The sequence below is a fragment of the Ixodes scapularis genome, unplaced genomic scaffold (genome assembly GCF_016920785.2).
Source record: "Ixodes scapularis isolate PalLabHiFi unplaced genomic scaffold, ASM1692078v2 PGA_scaffold12__126_contigs__length_90152505, whole genome shotgun sequence".
In the NCBI taxonomy this organism is placed as follows: domain Eukaryota; kingdom Metazoa; phylum Arthropoda; class Arachnida; order Ixodida; family Ixodidae; genus Ixodes; species Ixodes scapularis.
In genome coordinates this window covers 33,343,063-33,362,737 of record NW_024609838.1, presented here as the reverse complement: position 1 = coordinate 33,362,737, position 19,675 = coordinate 33,343,063, and the positions used below count along the sequence as shown (strand labels likewise).

The following is a 19,675-nucleotide window of genomic DNA, read 5'->3' as shown; positions in this document are numbered from 1 at the left end:
CAGCTTGATCTTCCGGCTCATCTGAAGAAAGACATCTTCAGTGAGCCTAGGTGAAACGGGTCATGGAGAAAGAGGCTGTAGGGTTCGCTCAGAGGTCTTGGCCGCTGGTTGCCACAAACACGGTACAAGAATTGAGTGTTGCCCACCTCATGAGATCACTCCAAGCAGTGCAAGAACCATGACACATACCCAGCTGGTGGAGGCCGCCGACACCAAGGTGCCGAGGGCAGCTGCGCTGGCCTGGCCGCGCTGGTTGTCACTGGTCACCTGCAGCGAAGGGTGCGGTGGTATTGCTACACGGGGGTACGCAGGACCCTGGAAGATGCTTACGAAGCACGCCCCGCTAGTGGTGGGGAGCGGCTGCGTTAGCAGGCCGCCCTGCAGGGCCGCTCCAGAGGTCCTGGCTGCTGGTTGCTGCAAACACGGTATGAGAATCGGGTGATTCCCACCTCACAAGATCACTCCAAGCCGTGCAAGAACCACATACCCAGCTGGTGGAGTGTGCCGACACCAAGGTGCCGTGGGCAGCTGAGCTGGCCTGGCCGCGCTGGTTGTCACTGGTCACCTGCGGCGAAGAGCGTGGTGGTATTGCTACACGGGGGTGCGCAGGACCCTGGAAGATGCTTACGAAGCACGCCCCGCTGGTGGTGGGGAGCGGCTGCGTCAGCAGGCCGACCTGCAGGGTCACTCCGGAGGTCCTGGCCGCTGGTTGCTGCAAACACGGTACGAGAATCCTCGTTTTGCAGAAATATGGGTTCGAGAATAAATGGATTTGTCGCCCTTTCTCTCTTCATGCTGGCCGAGCAAAGAGGGACGAAGGCTTCTTTGTATTTACCTCGGGGTGAAAGATAATCCTCAAGGGGGACAAAAGTGGTTTCGGGGGAGCTCTATCTAAGTCACTGCGACACAATAAGCCAACGGGACGCAGTGGACGTGCCTGCGGCCAGGGAACTCTCGTCTTTTAGCCATGCACTCTCGAACCACTAATTCTGCAAATGGTCCATTGGGTGTTGCCCACCTCACGAGATCACTCCAAGCCATGCAAGAACCATGACAGATACTTAGCTGGTGAGGCTGTCATAACATTACAAGGCAGCTGAGAGTGATGAATGCCTTATGCATAAACTTAATAGAAGCAACAGAATATGAGTTATTGGGTTGACTTACATTTCCATGAGGCGGGGTTTTGTGCTGTGTCAGGCTGCAACACTGAACGATGGTGTCTCATGCACTCTTGCACAAGGACCACTCCGATTTAAAAAAAAAAAAAAGGTCTCTGACATGGAACAGAGATGTCAACAGCCTACCAAGTCCACATTATTATAGGTCACCTGTGCCTCTTTCAAATCATATCAGTAAAAACATCTTAACACAAGATAAATTATTGCTGTTAATTCACTCTCATAATCTAGGTAAATACCAAAAGAACAAAAATCTCACTTATCCCCGTTACACGCACTCACTTGACTTTCAGAATGCAGAAACAAGCTCGGAACAGCTGTGGCTTTTAGCCTCCTCCAGCCGTCAGAGCACCTCGTCTGGAACTGGGAGGGCTCGAAGTGGTCCTGCAGCGAATAACGTTTTGGTAGACGTCAAAACTGTGTATTCAGCCGCTCGCGTCACAGTACAGTTATTCCGCTGACGAGAGGCTCACGCTTTCAAAATACGCGATCTTACAAATCCATCATCGCACGACCGCCACAGGCCTGAACCACTCGTCTTTCTGCGGTGAAGCGAAAGCGCACAGGACGCTTCCACGGCAGTAGAGAATAGATCACAAAATACACGGTTTTGTCACAGTGCACTCGCGTCCACTGTGCTCGCGTCACAATATTAACAATGAACAATACCTCACCTCGCAAAGGTACGTTCTGTCGGGAGGTTTCCACCCCGCGCCACGCTTGATTCCTGAAAGCCACAGTTTCCGTCTCCTCGGGGATTTCGGCAGCTTGAACAAGCGAATTCCCCTGGAAGCTCTGTTCCGGCACTTCAGAGCACAACAAAGACCCATTTTTCAAACAAGACCGGAACGGCGGAACTACCGCGGCTACACAAACTTTTGTTTACGTTATTTCAACGCACGTGTCCGCGTGCGCATTCGTTTATTCTACCATTGAAGAAGGCTATGACGAAAAGCTCACATGCACCAAGTTTTCAGTCACCGAGCGTTAACTTTTTTAACTCTAGCGACGCTAAAATGAAATTACCGAACCCTGCTTTACTTTTGAGGCTCACGACCACCGCTAGGGGAGGTTTTGCGGCTTGTGATTGGCCACGAGTGGCCTGTCAATCAACTATTCGACCAATAGATTTTCGCCCCATTGATACCAATGAATGGCCAAACTCTCCCAATATACGGCTCTGCTCTGGGGGGAACAGTGACGCCCTCTTCCTGCGTATCGTTTTTCCTAGAGCGTCCGCAGCTGGAAGTGACTGGCGCGCCTCAGGATTCATGGCCCCACCGATTTGCTGTGTAAAGACAAGATGAAAAGCGTTATACACAAGATAATTTGTGGTTATATTTATGCAGGATATTCATCACATATCGCACATAATATATATAACGGGACTTGTATAACGGGTATAATGGGACACGCATTTTTTGTTTCTTTCGCTCTTTAAATTTTTAGGCGTTAAAAGTTCACGGGGGTGCATCAAGATCATTTGATGGGCTAGTTACTAGTTGGTTGAACATCAAGACTCTGCATTAAAATCGCAAAGGACTAAGAAGACAAGAAGGGGACAGAACAGCTAGGGCGCTTACTTACGACCGATGTAAGTAAGCCCTCTGTCCCGCCCAGTTCTTTTCCTCTTAGTCGTTTGCGCTTTTTAGTCCACAGTCTAGATGTTCGCAGGGGTGACCCAGCGGCAATACACAAAACGTACCTGAAGAATCTGAACCGGTGCGCTGGTGACTCGGAGCGCCTTTTCTTTGATGTTTGTTACTGCTTCGAGCACATCGGCTCGGGTATAGTCTGGACGGTGGTTCTCATGGGGTTTCAACGAGACGACCTCGTGCTCCCCATTAAATGCATCGCGTACAGTAACGACACGACCCCGACATTCACCATATTGTTCAGATTCCTAGTAAACCCGGCAGTCGACTTTCTTGTCAACTACGTACGCGTAGCCATCGAGACAGAGCTTCGGCTTGCCACGCGTGGTCTCCCGCATCTCCATATCAACGAATCCTTACCGGGTGAACCATTTTATAGCCCACCTCGAACACGAAGCTTGTAAATCCCGGATCCTGTGTGGTAAATTACAAAAGAAGACATCGGTTTGTCTTCCAGTTTGAGTTGCCCTTTGTTTACTGACTTCGGCCCACAGAGTATGTTTTCTGGTAACATAAGCTGCTGTTCACCACACACTTTCTTGTCTTTTGTCCCCAAAACAAGCCTAGACAGGAACCACCTCCCCTTCACTGTAATCCTTATCACCAACCCTCTTGCCCATAAATGATCTTCAGGACGCCTTCTGAGGAAGGCCGACCCGCACCAGACAATAGTGAAGACCTGAGTGCACTCTGTCACCCAAGAAGACTGAACCCTTCCGGATCCTCACATAACCCAAGGTTACACATACATGCTGTCAGACAATAAAACACTACCCGCTTCTCGGAAAGCACATCGTGCTTCGTTTTTTTGTCTCATTTTTAATTGTTTCGTGTGACATGGGGATGGGTCATTGTTTCATAGAGGCTTTCTTCTCGAAGCAGGATATGTTCATGACGGAACTTATCTCGTCACTGCACGCTGGGATATAAAAACAAAACAAAAAAACAGAAAGAATTAGATTAAGTTGTGTATAAAAATATAAATAAATTACAAAAATATTACAGGCTGCAACGGCGTTTGATGAAAAGGCGTTCGATGAAACGGCTTCGATGAAACGCCATTCGATGAAACGGCGTTCTGTGAAACGGCGTTCGATGAAACGGCGTTCGATGAAACGGCGTTCGATGAAACGGCGTTCGATGAAATGTCCGGACCCAAAATAGTTTGATACAAGGGGCCTATATTCGCGCCAGTTTTCGTTCCTGTCATAGGCGAATGTCTCAGTCTCGCTCGCGTCTTGTTGCTCGTAGTCTGCCTTCTTTCTCATTCCCACGCCGCCGGCGTGACGGCATCAGGGGTCAAAATCGAGCTGGTTGGGTTCCGATTGCATCCTCTGATCAAGGCGGAGAAGGCTCTCCTTACGAATCTTGACCGCTAGCATAATTGCTTACAGTATGCATCGGTCAAACAGGACAATCCATCAATGAAGGAATGAGTGAGCACAACCTACCTTTCCTTGTTCAGACAGTGTCATTGGCATTAAAAAAATATACAAATTACTGGAAAAGGCAAACATTAACTAGAGGGGGGAATTGCTAGAGGTTTATGCATGGGCGTGTATATAAACTATTTTTGAGGTATACATTTTTTTTTTACTTTGTAATTGCAGACAAGGCAAAAGCAAGAGGGGTGGCTTTCCCCCTCCTGACACCCATGGGACCATGAGAAAAAACAAAACAATGAAAGACAGATAACTGACAGTCAGTCATTCCCTAATCTAAGAGTAAAGAAGGCACTCTACATTTTTGAGATGCCACAGAAAGTTGTCCTTGAGTATAGTTGAACCTTTCCTGCTTTACAATTCCATGTTTTTATGTAGCAACAGAATAATCAAAAAAAGTATTTTGTTGTTAAACTTATTTTGGAAAAATATTTTTGAAAATAATGCAGATCCAGGCTCATTTGCTGTGGAAACACTAGAACAACCAAAATGATGGGTTTTGCAGATGCCCAAGAACCAGCAGATTCAGGAGCGAGGTTGAAAAGCCGCGGAATATAATCAGTAGCATACTGAACATGAGTCAAGCAAAGGTAAAACCAGGGACCAGTCTAAAAAGATGCAGTTTAATTTCACTTTGAAGAAAAGAAAATTCTCTTGCAATGCCAAACACCCACATATATCACATGCATAGAGAACGCAGTTCCCAGTCTTACATATCATAAAAGCCATAAATATTGCACGCAAAAGATGCAAAAAAAGTTAGTCCTGTTAGTAGCACAACAGTTGCTCACTTTCTCACCGGATCAATGTGGGCACCAGACAACGTGCACGCCGGATCATCTGCACACCGGGTCGATGTGCACGCCGGATCAATCTGTACACCGGGTCAACGGGCACACCAGATCAATGCAGACACTGGTTCAGCACACATACCAGATCAATGTGGACACCAGATCAACGTGCATGCCACACCAATGTGGACACCGGGTAGTTGTGGTCAACAGTTTGTTCGTCTAGAACGAGATCTGCAGTAGTTCCTTCCGCTTGCGATTGGACGAGGGCATCCCGTTGTGGAGAGTGAAGCAGTAAGTAATGAGGCCTTGTTTTGATGTTCCTCTTGAAGAAGGGGCAGTCTTTGAGGTGGTTCGACATGTTGTCCTCTTCCGAAAAGTACCACTTGCTGATGGGCGTGAAGGCGTTGCTGAAGAACCACCGCTGGAAACACAAGACGATTGACAAATTTAATCGTACGCATAAGAAAAAACGAGGGTGCTGTTGGAACAATGAGTCTAAAGCTCCTTGACGAGTTTGTGTGTCTCACGGGTAGCGTTAAACATGCCAGTGTGAGGATTGTGCCTCGTGTGGCCCTTGGATAAAAATGGGGGCAAAGTACTCGCGTGTGGCCCGTGTCTCACGCGTTCACGCAACACTGGTTCTTGATGCTTGTATGAAATGCAAAGTGAAAGTTTTATCAAGGGGCTGCAGAAAAGTCTAACAAATGGTAGTTCAAGCAAAAGGGGCAAAAGGCATCCACCCGAGCTGTCACGCTTTATTTGCATCCTTGCCACTTTTAATGTGGCACATCATTTTTTCCACTTATACTTCCATTCACTCATACGAAATCACTGTTCTAATAATAAAGCATTCAAGATTGTTGAGTTATACTTTTGCTTGGTTTTGTGGAACAGTAGTCAGAAAAGTAAGTAAAAAACACCAATATAAAAAAAGCCTTATAACTATGCATTACCTTTTTGCTAATTCGGCATAATCATATAAGGTAACTTGTCCCAAAGACTCATTAGTTGTTCTCAATGCAATGTACATTCAGAAAAAAAGTGTGTCCTTGTGCATACGTGAGGCATGGCAATGCCCAAAAAAGAGGCCAAGTAAAATAAACTAATTCAATCCTTTTAAAGGGATACTTCAACAAAATTCGAAATATACCCGTCATGTTCAGAAATAGGTTGAGCACGATCCGAATATCCGTAAACGACAATCACGCATTTCTATTTTGAGCTTGGTGGCTCTATTATTTGTTTAACCCCCATAACAAGAAGGAGGTTCCTTCTTGTTACGGGGGGGTTAAACAGAACTTAGGAGGGAGTATGTGTTAGTTCGAAGCTATATATATATGATTGTTTTGACAAATAAAGACCAGTCGCAAGTGCGCTCTTGTCTGTTTACTTCCTCGTCCTTGTATTCCTTGCGCTTCTTTAGCTGATCATGAACCAACTGGTCCAAATTGCTACCTTAATGACCAGAACAAGAGAGAGTGATCGTGTATCGGGCCCAGATGTCTTTTTTCTGCTTGTCCTTTTTTTAGTTTCCGCTCCAGAGTGGTCTGCTGTTTGTGTGTTGATGCTTTTGCTTCGTGCGCATTACTCTGCTTACGGGCGGCCGAGGAGCTCACACCGAAGAAAAAGAAACTACCAGACAAGCAGCGTGGTGCTGCTGCGTATCTGTGAAGTCATCAAGTGGATTGCAAACGCGACAGTGAGGAGGACCTGAGCAGTGAGAATGAGTGCAGTCAGAACATCACCAAGATTTCTTCAATTCTATTCCCTTTTCACTTCTGCTAATCACCCGAGTGTGATAACTTTATGCGACCTCAGCTCGTGTTATAATAGCTATAGTTTTTTTCTTTTTGAGGACATTATAACCTGCCCTCGCGTTATATTCGTGCAAATACGGTACATCTTAATTAACCACAAAGAGAGAGACATTTTCACTGAGCTTCTCGAGGTGAATACTAGTATAGAAAGCGGCGATGCTCAACGAGAAAGGACAGTGAGCAAGCCCCACCTTGGAGCCGACCCTCCAGCCTGCGGCCTGCCGCTCCCACTTGAGCACCACCATGCCCCTGCTCTTGAGCAGGCTGCAGGACACGTCCCTACACCGCTGTGACACCAGCGAGAAGTTGTTGAGGCTGAAGCCGTCCAGGAACTGGGCTATGTGCTGCAGGACCTGCAACAAGTACCAGTTTCCAGGTCTGGGTCCGGTGAATAGTGTGCCAAAAAAAAAAAATCTTTTGAGTGGAAAGAAAAAGTGTTTTCCCCAAGATTATGCATTTTCAAACATTTTAATGCTGAGGAACCCCAATTTTTCTTGATTTGATAGCCGAGCAACACTTTGCAGTCTCGGCATTAATACAACAAAGTGGTGAGGAAGCCTACAGGCCATCAAAGCAGTCATGTCTCGTTAATACCGGCCCCGTTTAAGGCCATAAAATGATTTTTCAAAATCTTCCATCTCAGCTTAGGTACAGGGGGAAGAGTATACTGCTGGCAGTTCAAGATGAAGGAAAGGGAGAAACTCCCCTCTAGCTCAAACCCTCGTTTGTGTGCTCGAACTCTCTATTGTGTACTCGAACATTGCCATCCTAGGAGATTAGCCCGTCGCTCAAAATTTGGACGAAAGTTGTTTTCCCTTTCCCCTGCCCGTGGCTTTTGCAGTAGTGTGTGTGCAACTATCCTCCATTCCCTCCTAAGCTGACAGCGCTGTCGAAGCTACGTGCCCGTTGGGCCAGCCATGCTCCCATCTTCTGCTACGTGATCACGCTCCCTCGTGCATATCCAAGCGTAGAGAACGAGGTCAGGTGATGAAGGGGAGGCGGCCGATTGGTCCAGAAAGCGCGTAGCTCCCACTGCACTGTAGCTTATGCTAAAACGGAGGATAGCGAGATAGTATGGTGACGTAGTCCTCATGACCAATGCATGAGCTGGTGCCGGCCGACGTGCTTTGGCTACCGCGGATGTATCACAGTGAAAAAGTCGAGACCTTTCGAAGGAAGAGAGGTACGGAATAGTCTGCCACGCTTTCATATTCTCGTACCAAAAAGCAGGCTCTTGACTTTCTACTCTCTTTCTTGTGGCCCACTAAGCAATATGCTATTAGTAAAATCCACAGATATCTCGCCATGTATAGACAACACTTTCGGGTACGAACTGGGTAAATTTGTGCATTTTTGTCTCATTATTATGAACACCTCACATTATGAAAGCTTTCTTGGAGGAACGGAGGTGTCCGTATTAACGGGACATCCCTGTAACATTAAACATACTAGGGAGTGATTGGCTGATTGTTATGCGTTGGTGGGGGGCTGCAACCTTCCGAAATAGAACTTAAACAGGAAGAGTGATTTACATAGGGATGGAGATGATCAAGGAAATTTGGGAGTTCGGTAAATTCCAGAGAGATCCCTGAACCCGGGGGTTCTTAGAGCACCCAGGTGACCTTGACTGTCCCTGCCTCTAAGTGAAGCACTTTTTCTGTTTGAGTGCTAGTTTAACAAACCCGAGCCACACGCTGATGTCTGCTATATTCGAGAAAATTCAAACTTTGCGTAATTTGCTCTATCTACTGCACAAACTCAAGTATCTTTGGTGATCGTGGCTGGAACCTCTTGACGTACCAAGGTTGACGCACGGCTGAGCAGTCTACATTTATGAGCGGGATCACCGAGAGGGCAAAGTATGCTATCACAGAGACCTAGCACAATGAACGGAAGCAGTGGCGGATCCAAGGGGGGGGGCGACGGGGGTGGCCGCCCCCCTAAACAAAGTTGACCCCCCCCCCCTCCCCCTTCTCGGAGGGCAATTCGCCATTGGCGGACCCCCCGGTGCACAAGAAAGAATAAGAGAATAGTACCCTTACAAATTCCCCCCCCCCCCCCCCCCCGGATCCACCCCTGAACGGAAGCAGGGTCTGCAGAAGCTCTTCACTTCTTGTGCACACGAAAAATTAAAGACTTTTCCGTCACGCAACAGACCAGGTCGGCATGGGCAATGGAATGTTGACTCCAACCTAACGCCCTTGGAAAATGTCTCGCCTGCATGGACTTGCAGGTCAGAGCTGCTCTGTTGAATTTGAAAGCGCCGACGGCCACTTTTTCTAACTCTACTAACACTATGCTACAGAGAGCTATGAGAAGCGACTGACAAAGCACGCGTGGCGGAAGGAGGCTATATTTGTCCTTTTTGCAATATCAATAAAGGCATGCGGCACAAACAATCAAACGTCCTTTTGCCGGCGACGCCAGACATGCTGCCACTGGCACTTTGTTTCCGCATTCACCAGAGCTCGGATGTTCTTTGAACGATCGTCCCAAACTACTCGCTCGGAGGCTCAGACCAAAGTTTGTAGTACACGTCGAGCACAATTTGCGCGCTTCTCTTCCAAGTGCGGATATTTTCCCCCCGAAAACTCTCTAAAAGCAAGCTGGCGAAAGAAATACAGGGGCCCCCGGCAAAGACGTCTGCGTACATTACGGCAAACAAAAGTGAAAGCACAGTTGCACTTGTCAGGTGGCATTTTAAACAGACAGCAAGGTCATTCTAAAGTTCAAATTATTTGTTCCAATAAATATCCAACTCGGGCTCAGTTTGCAGATAATCACATTTAAATATGAAGCCTTCAATCTGAAGATATTTTTCTTAAAGGTGCGTCGCATCGGCTATGGTGCCATGAATGTTGAGTAAGTGAAAGTGACGGCAACGACGGCATTGCCAACCAGAAGTCTAGTTTCCTCTAACGTGCTACATATTTATATATTAAATGCTGCGTTTGAGAGCTTCATTAGAACATAAATTATGTTTCACTGGTACAAAACACAAACATTACATTAAGGACAAAGGCCACGTGCCTTGTACTATCAGACTTTCTTGCACTACTTTGCGATGCGTAAGAATGCCTTGCCAAGGCCGTATCACAGCTCCTAGCCTTCTGCTTCAGTTCGACACAAGATTAAACAAAGCGTAGCGGCGGGGATGGTGTTTTCTCGCTTGTAAGTTATCAATAGCAGAGCTGCGAAACAGATGTTCATAAAACTGCTGGCAAATCACCGTGGTGTCTCATCGCCTCGATTGAGAAAACAAAGTTCATTGTAAGGGATATTTTTCTGGCAAAACAAAGTGTCCTCTTCGTTCTACCTGCCAGTTGAACAGGAGCATTCCCCAGAGTTTGCAACACACACCTCGTAAGGGAAGTCCGTAAATTCCAGCTCCCTACCCCGCCTGGGGACACGGCGAGGTTCATTGTGACCGTTGCACATGGGAGGCCCCTGAGAAGAGCGGACCAAGGACCTAGACCTGAAAGTAGTTTGGAAATTACTATGATGTCAGGGACAACCTAAAGCTACTCAGAGTAACCATGAGTACAAAAACTGCACTGGACAGAGGGAGGGAGGGGGAGAGAGAGCGAGAGATATAGAAAGAGAACATTTGAGAGGTTCCTGTCCAAAATGAGCAAAATCCAGAAACCGAAACTAAGCCAATTTCGGCTGAAATTTGAAGTATATCTGGGGGGTCCATTGTTTACAAAAGGCCTTAATCTGAAATCGGTCATATTATGCGGGAAAAACCCACATAAATGTGGCTGTGGTACAGGGCTCAAAACTAGTTTGATAAGCCCACATCCCTGTTTATCTTAGTTTCACTTCACATTGATTTAAACAATTACCGAAAAAAAAAAAAAAAAAACTCTATTTATTTATAAGTTTGGAGCTCCATTGCGGTAGCCTACCAATCCTCCCTGAGTAAGCCCTTAAAACGTTGAACAACTTTCTATTGGAGAAAACAGAGCGCAGGAATGGACCAAACAACGCGTCTTTCATCACTGAGACTAAAGAGCTACGTTCAGAATATATCAGCAATCTTTATCCCCTTCATCAAACGCAGAGATTCATCCATTTTCTACGTGCCAGAGGTTCGTGGGAGCTGCCATTAAGGTCTCTGCTGATGACAGATCTGGTTTGGAATGGGACTCTGGCATAGCCACTTTGCTCAGTCGCGAAAGGAAACAGAAAGCACCTCCCAAACTTCCTGTTGCACAGGTAGGAAAAAGCTGGTGACAACTGGTGTCGCCGATCTCATTCAATACAATGCACTTCGTGACATTGCTCTCAAACATAATTTATTTGCTGGAGCTAACGCTACTAAGGAGGTGACAAAATAAAACCATTGCATGCAGCTCCCTTCAGCAGCAGAAACTTGTATACCTTTACTTTTATATGCATTATCCGTATCTCAAAGTGCAGAAGCCTAAAAAACTGGAAAGACGTTTACACATGCACATCACACGATTGGCACAAAAGATGTAGCGGATTGCGGATGCAGCAATTTGCTTTATAAGGTGCGAAGGGCACGAGGAAAGCCGCCACGAGTGTCATGAGAACCGACACTGCAGATTGCAGCACACTCGCATGTCACGAAGCGAGAAATATGCGGGATCAACCCGCATGTCGCGGGAAGCAATATAACAGTGTGTGCAGATTGCGGACAAAAAACGCGGGAACCCGCTATGGATCCGCATGCCATGGGGACCGACACCGCAGATTACGAACTTAGAAGACTAACATTTCACAACGCAATAAACACGTGGCATCAACTTGCACGTCCTCTACGCACACCAAGACTGCATGTGTGCGTATATCACAGAAAAAAACCTGTGAACCCCACTACGAGCTCCCTTGTCACACGTACCCGTACCGCAGATCGCACAATGTCCGACGCCCCGTTAGACATTGTGCATTCACAAATTTTTATGTTCTATCTATTTAGCCAGAGAAACTGGACGGCCGACCTCTCGGGGCACGGCGCTCTTACGGAATTTTACGGTAGGTTGCATCTTGGACCCTGGCCGAATTCGCCAACATCTCTACTGACCCAAGCTGGGCCAACACCGGATCCCCTGGATGGATGCCCACTCACGATTCTGCAGCACCTTGTCGGTTTTCTGGGGACCGAGATCTTCGGTGCTGGGCAGTAAAAGTGACGCCGAAGCTCTCGAGGAGCTCGCTGTGCACGATCTCCGTTCCCCGCGGCGCGGGGACGAAGCGTCGTCTCGAGAAGCCGCAGCCGTACTGTGCCAGGGGGCAGCGCTGCTCCAGCCAGCCGTTCAGGCCGCCGTGGATGTCCCGGTGGACGTTCTGGTAGTGCCAGGCATATTCGTCGCGCCGGAAACCCTGCAGCCGAGGACGTCGGAAGGTGAAACTTTAGACGCGTCGAAGTGATGTTGCGCTCCGTGCAGTGTTTGCCGTGCTCCATCTGCCTCAAGCCTCATTCTAGCGAGAGGAACGTGCATGTACAGTGGAATCTCGTTGATACGATTCGGCATAATATATTTTTCGGTACCAATACGTTTTTTTTCATTCTCGGCCAACATCCCATAGCAGCAATGTATTTCGATATGAACAATACAATTTTATTTTTGCTTGGAATCGGATAATACTATTCCAAAAGCTGGTTCTCAGGGGCATTAAAAAAAATTATGCCTTTACATTCCAGTATATATACTGGAATCACAAGCTCGAATCCAATTCTAACGAGCCACGAACGGCCCATTGCGCGGCTACAGCAGGAGAGCCACAGTTGGCACTGGGGTGTTCCAACATGGCCGCCCAGTCGGGCGTTGCCGTTCGTCATCAACCAAGCGGAAAGTAGCGCACCCTGGTTTCACGTGGCTAGGTGCGCATTGCGCCTGGTAGGTAGCGTTGGCGGTGATGGCCGCCTCTCGCATAATTTTTGCATCTCCGAGCATTTTCTTACATTTCCCGAATGTGCTGTCTTGCTTTGTCTGTTTGCTATTCACGGCTCTTGTGGTATCGTTAACCACCGTGACAATGTCAAGGAAACGCAAGCCGCTGTCTCTAAAAGAAAAAAAAAAAAGGACATTATCCACAAGGTCGAAGAAGACCCGAAGAAGAAGCGTGTAGACCTGGCACGTGAACTAGGCTTGCCGGTTTCTACTTTTAACACTATCGTCGGCAAGCGGGAACAAATCCACAACAAGGTGCAAGCCTTCGGCGCAAGTGTCAAGCAAACGAGAGGTGCGCAGCATGCACAGATGAAAGAGATCCTCGTGGCTTGGTTTAAAAAAGTATGAGGAGGACATATGAACGCCGACGGTAAAGTTCTCCGCGAGAAGGCCGGGATCTTTTTTTTTTTACTTTCAAAAGAACTTGTTTATCGATGTCGAAAAGAAGAAAGCCCAAACCCAAATGTCCGACAATTTCAAGGCTGCGGAATAAAAACAAGTTTCTCACCGGGTATGCATATTTGAAATTTTTTAGCTCATTTCGGATAATACGATTTTCGGGTGATATGTTTTATTTTTTGGTTCCTGTGAAAATTGAATCAATGAGATTCCACTGTACCACAATCAATCAGCCTCACACACATAGTTTCTCAGGAAATGCAGTCATGTAGCACTAAAATTGATGCACAGTTCTTTCACACTGCATACACCCTACGGTATCACTAAAATGAATAGATAGTCACATGCCAGCCTAACCTTACCTACAGCTCCTGCGTCACGAGTCTATGGGCAACAGGCTAATCCGCACCAACAACTTCCTCTCTCCTTTTTGTCCTACATCAGTCCCTCCCCGACTCAATATCTCACTCTCTGTGTTTCACAAATACAATGAGAACAAGAAGGAAAGCACGAAAAATGGCCAAAGTCACATGCCTGAGCACAAGGAAAAGTGTGCAGGCTCTCGGGCTTCGTCTGGTACCGGGTGAGGAATTCAAGATGAAGCTCCACCTCCGGGGTCGCCAGAGGCTTGGAGAGGTAGCACGTGCCGGAAGCGGTGAGCAGCCGGTAGTCGCCCACGCCACAATTGCCCCCACTGTTCACACTGCATTCGTCCACGTTCATCGCATCCGGCGCACTCTCGCAAGACTTGTCCACGCCATCGCAGTTCCTGAGTTGTGGCGCGGCCTGTCCGTTCTGCAGCTGCATTTGGAAATGTTTGGTTAGCCTAATCTCGTGTTACTGCAGCCATTTTTTTTATTTTTCTTATTGCTGATTATATGGCTTGTTAGAAAGCCCCTGTTTTTGATTTGTATTTATGCATAGTTTTACATTCCTGTAACAGCCCCAGAAGGGGCTGATAGTAAAAGTAAATAACATATAAAAATTAACACACAGATACTGAAATCAGATGCAACATCAAAGTGCTTTTCTCATAGCCATCAAAGTAAGCGACTATTGTAAGGTGCGCAGAGTTTGGAACTTGCATCGACCACGTCATGAACACGAAGCTACAGATGTGTTATCAGCTACTCCAAGCACATAGCGCCACACCGTTATCACGAGCAAGCGATTAGCAGATTTTTTCTTACAAATCGAGGGTTATCGTCAAAACTGCTTTGGTAAGAGAAAGAACCCCCTCGGGGCACTATGTCAAAATAAAAATTAGTGCTCGCCAAAACCCTGTGCAATTAAAATGTGAAAAAGCACCAGCATCCACAAGCTATTTCGTACAGTGTACGTGCTATATGAAAACCGAATGTGAACTCGTGGAGGATTGTCACCAGGGGGGTGACAGCAACATTTCGGACGCTCATAATGCTAGTTTGGGTCCCATTCTTGAGGCCAACTGCATTTTTCATGCTTTTCTCGATATCAGGGCTCTTTGAGCAAATCGTGACAATCGGCCGTCTGTGTGCTACATGAAAAATCAGACATGGAGTCCTTATTGGGGAGAAAGCTACGCAATATATTTTAATTTGGAGCTTATATAACTTATTATTTTTAAAAAAAATATATTTTTTCTGCATGGCGCACAAACTGTGCTGGGAACACAGGTAAAGTTTGTAGAAAAAAAATTTATGAAATTTACAAAGGCTAATTTGATAAATAAATACTGATTATCAATCTAGATAAATGCAGATTTATCTCCAGTTGGCTCAGGTGTACCCCAGGGCTCGGTTCTGGGGCCCTTACTTTTTCTCATGAATAATAACGACCTGCCCACTGATATATGTTCATCCTTCAGCCTCTTTGCCGATGACTGCGTCATTTATCGTGAAATTAACAGTGATTCTGACGTCTCACTTCTTCAGTCAGATATTAACAGTGTTTCTGAGTGGTGTGATTTGTGGAAAATGAAACTAAACATTAATAAGTGTAAATCTATGCGTGTTTCCCGTCTTGATACTCCGTGTGCTTCTTATCGTCTAAATAATCTCTCTTTCGAAACCGTATCATTGTATAAATATCTGGGTGTGCACATATCTGCTAATCTGTCCTGGTCGTGTAACATTGAATATATTGTAAATAACACCAACTGCATGCTTGGATATCTCCGAAGAAATTTTGGTCTTGCTCCCAGCTCGTTAAAATTACTTTTATATAAAACATTAGTTCGTACTAAGTTGGAATATGCAGCTTCGGTTTGGGATCCTGGTCAAGAATCACTTATCTCCGAATTAGAAGAGATTCTAATTCGGAGATAATTGTAAGTTCAAATCGAAACTGAAACCACTTTCCAAATCAATAGGGGCAGTAATCTGGTGGCTCAAAATAAGATTACAGCGAGTATGATTCAGCTAGTTTATCGAGGACAAGAGGCGATTAAAAGTCACTGGCAGACATAAATGGCAAAACTTTAAGATATATCTCCATCTGGTCACGATCCGCCGGCGTTGCCTCTGAGAAGATCAATGACTGTGCTCTCGATCTGCCGGTATGTTAACTCGTATACCACATGGAAAGCATTAGGGTCTAAAAAATTTCATTTGATGCAGTGAACGACCTGGCTTTTCACCGGCCTAATATCTCCTGAACTCTGCATGATTGTGCCCAGCTTTTGGTAAGCCTAAGAACACCTCAATGTGCATGTTATACTTGCAGAATTCAGGCATCAAGTATGTAGGCATAGTCAGAGTAAATTTGGCTAGTCCTAGTCGAACTATGAAGGCAACATTCCCTGTTCACAGCTCGGATCCACACCAGTGCTGTGCAGAATCTGCTGCGGTTCATCGTAAGGTGAAAGAGTAGAGTGATCGTTTACAACCGAAAGGAAACATATCTGGGGCAACAAACTCTTACCCTCACATGACACAACCGACAGCGCTTAACTCTGTTTACCTCTAAGGTGGCAGTGTTTAGGGCAGTTCAGGGCTGCTTTCCTTTCATAACTTGAACCCGTTCTGTGCAAATCTGGGCAGAAGTATGATCACGTGGCAAAACAGGTTCAACGAGCACGTAACTTCTGCCACACTGTCAGCATGGGGGTGAACGGAGTACAATAAAGAGAAACTCACAGCGGAGTCTCGGCACGCGACTCCCTCCGCCGTCTTGCACGTGCCGCCGTTGCTCTGGCGTAGAGAGCGTAGATCACGCATGGCAAGCGCGAGATCCAGCTGAAGTCTGCCCGTGTGCTGACTGCACGCTGTCCTTGCTCCGTTGCCGGTGTCCAGGATCCAGCGGTTCCACTCGACCGTGCATGACAGGATGCTGGCGGGGCAGTGCTGAAGATGGCTTCCGAGCTGACTGCGCAGAAGCGAGGCTGGACACCCATTGACTGCATTCGAGCATGGCACCTGGACCAAGAAAGCCATTCTCAGTGACCCTCGCATATTTTTAATACAGTATGTGTTACATCAATGCTTCCCAAACTCCAGCCCACTTCGACCCGTGAAAACTATGAAATTGGCGAGTCTGCTTTAGTGCCAGTATGCTCTGAAAAGAAACCAGTTACCCAATCCAATTCAGACGTCACTGGAAGAGTAAACATAGGGACAGACACGACGAGACATCTTTTGTGTGTTCCGTCGTGTCCGTCCACATGTTTATTCTTTCAGCAACACGTAATTTCACCAACGTGCTCCCCTTCTGAACTTACTCCAATCCATGTAGTAAAAAAAAAAAAAAAGATTGCTGACGAAACGTTACAGGTGCACGTGAGCAAGAAAGGGCAGTGGACGGAAACTTCCCACCTTGACGTTTGGACACAGCAGTTGATGCTCTTGGCACTTGCAGGAGTGGAAACTCGCCCCACAATCCAACTTGCACGCGACGATTTGGCAGCTCTTCCGCTGCTCGGAGCGGGCGTTGCACTTGACGATGCTAATGCAGTTGAGGCAGTGCGGGTGAATCGAGTCGGCGTCCGATTCCGCAGACATCCTTTCTCGGAGGGCACCACTGCAACCTACCGTTCCTGCCAAAAAGAGGGAACTTCACATTGCAAAGCAGACAAAAGGCATAGCCGTCGTGACGCCGGACGCCAACGGGTTTTCAAGCAGGGTAAACTGACACGAATAGGAAACGAAATAGCCCACAAACTGGGATGTAAAGTCGGTCTCATATGATCTCGAATCGTACTTTTCTTGTTTGTTTTTCAATGCCACACATCTGAGAAGTTTTCGCTGTGTCACGAGAGAAAGTGAGGTTACAACGTAATGACACTTTAAACTGGACGTGGTTGACCGTTGAAAGTGAGTTACCTAGAAAACAAAAACTATCGGAAAGTTTTAACAAACTGCGTCCTCGAATGATCGAAGCAACAGACCTTACCGCTCGGTTGAACGAACCGTTGACATAAAAGGACTGACATACGTTAGTGGCTTCGGAGACTGCAAGTACAAGCCGCAGCCAGATGCTCACCTGAGTGGATGATTGTAGAAGTGGCAAGCTAGAACGGGGGCGCCGGTGTTACAAATAATGTAACAAAACAGGGCAATTCATGATTAGGAGCATTCAGATGCTCGGAGCGGCGCTAGACACAGCCGACACAGCTTTGACAAAGGAATGGAATAATAACACATACAACCAGCTGATTGCCCAGAGTTGTCGATAAACGCATCTCAAACTTGAAGGAGGCGCTGTATTTAGCGCCAGTCCTAATAAACTTGCTATTAACGACAAACGTAAGATATAAACATGGTTGTGACTGTACAATGCACATAGTTATGTGCGAGAATGTGTATTTCAGTTTTGAACCGAAAAATAAAAACAAAATTGTTGGGAATACATTTAAAGTGTTATCGATTTCAATGAAACCGAAACCGAAACTAGTATAGAAGAGCGCGCGTATTTTTGCGCTTCAAGTTAAATGTATTGGCCTCGCATTTCCTCGTAACGCTGTTAATTCATTAATTTTATTAATCCGTGCAATTCATTACCCAGCGGTGAGATTAAATATTTTATATTTTGAAAAACAATTGTATAGTGCCTTCATTCACCCGATTTCGTTAGCGATATTGGTGGAAAAGGGAAATGAGGCAATAGTGTGTGAGCTCCATGGGCTTACTTGTCATTGCTAGTGTGACTGGTGACTGAATGCTGTGTCAGTACCAAATTTCCATTCTTTAGTGCTTTGCCAACAACAGACGCACCTAGCCGAGTATGTTTCGATTTGCTGTGGCTTCACTGGACGGTAGAAACAGCAGACATGTACAAATTACTCAAAAAAGGTAGTTAAGTTAAGTTACTGAGTATCGACGCCAAAAGTAGTTGGAGTAGAGTAGAAATTACACATTTGTAATAGTAATTGAGTAAACTACTAACTACTGTAAAAAAGTAGCGAATTACTTTGAAGTTACTTTTGAAGTTACTTTTTACGTTTTTGTGGCAGCAAAATGAACAGAAGTTTTGATCAGTGAAAAACCCTGCGAGCCGGAAATAAATGAAGTCATTTTATGACTTCCAAAATAGTTTATTCGCTCGCCAAAGCAATTGTTTTTCAAAGTTGTTATCCGAGAGTTTTCCTATTTTCCTTCTAGTGGCGACCTCAGTCAAGCTAAAAAGACGTTCCACCGTGGCGCTGGATGCAAAGACAGCGTTCAATTTTAGAAGCAGGCTGTGCAGGGTCGGGTAAGCGAGTGTCGGCGTCTTTGGTGTCCATGACGAAACACGTAAGGCTTGCCTCGGCTGGAGAGTCTCTCCTTTTTCTTTTTTCTTTTTTTCTTTTTTTCTTTGGCAAGTTGAGATTGTTATGACTGGCCCCTCTTTATTCCCACGACGTTCGGAGATTTCGCCGAGCGAGTGCACCTGACCGTCAAGGGATCAAGTCTCGCGCCACGACGATGAGATCATCCGGACGACTGCGCGTCTCGTTGCAATGTTATAGCTACGCCACTGAAAAAAGAAAGAAAAAAAAAAGAAATTGCTTTTCGCCGTTGACGTTGGGTCCAACAAAAGGATCTCCCAAGGGTGACTCAAAATCCTCGCCGGCGACTGCGGTATCCTGACGCGCCTGACAAGTAAAACGTTTTCAACAATGAGGAGGTCTCCCTGGCGTGGAAGGTCGGAAAGACGCGAAGGATTACGTGAACAAGCATCGGCGCTCATGCAGTTGCAGCTGGAAGCGGGAACGTGCTCCCATGAACGGATTATCCGTGTCTGCGTTTGTGCGCGGAGGAGTCCGGCTTTGCAAGGAAGTATGCGCTGACGACGAGGCGACCATGGGAACAGGCGCCCGACTGCGAGGTCATCCCAGTGGCGCCTACCGTGGAACCTACCACTTGAGTCAGGACTCACTAAAGGCATACAACATGAAAACAACAACAACCCTCGAAGTGTCCCCGTCTTTCACGGTTGCAGCTGGAAACGCGGCGCTTGCGTGCATTACCGGATTAGGTCAACACCCGACCAAGGCTTGTCAAGTATCTCT

At 46.5% G+C, this 19,675-nt stretch overlaps 1 protein-coding gene and 1 long non-coding RNA gene across 2 annotated transcripts; both read right to left on the bottom strand.

Moving 5' to 3' along the window:
* Positions 1–688: 688 nt before the first annotated feature.
* LOC120842932 lies at positions 689–1,916 on the bottom strand. The gene is made up of 3 exons (XR_005716056.3): positions 1,856–1,916; positions 1,464–1,565; positions 689–712 (listed from the first exon to the last, which is right to left on the bottom strand). It is a non-coding gene; the product is annotated as an uncharacterized LOC120842932 (long non-coding RNA).
* A 2,965-nt stretch (positions 1,917–4,881) lies between these two features.
* On the bottom strand, positions 4,882–17,831 carry LOC8036252 (F-box only protein 30-like). Its single transcript, XM_029988616.4, is given in 9 exon segments — positions 4,882–5,369; positions 5,371–5,493; positions 7,081–7,242; positions 10,250–10,364; positions 11,985–12,238; positions 13,744–14,010; positions 16,326–16,604; positions 17,001–17,221; positions 17,668–17,831. Coding segments are annotated over 8 exon segments (1,464 nt in total). The 5' UTR covers positions 17,187–17,221; positions 17,668–17,831; the 3' UTR covers positions 4,882–5,291.
* Positions 17,832–19,675: the final 1,844 nt, after the last annotated feature.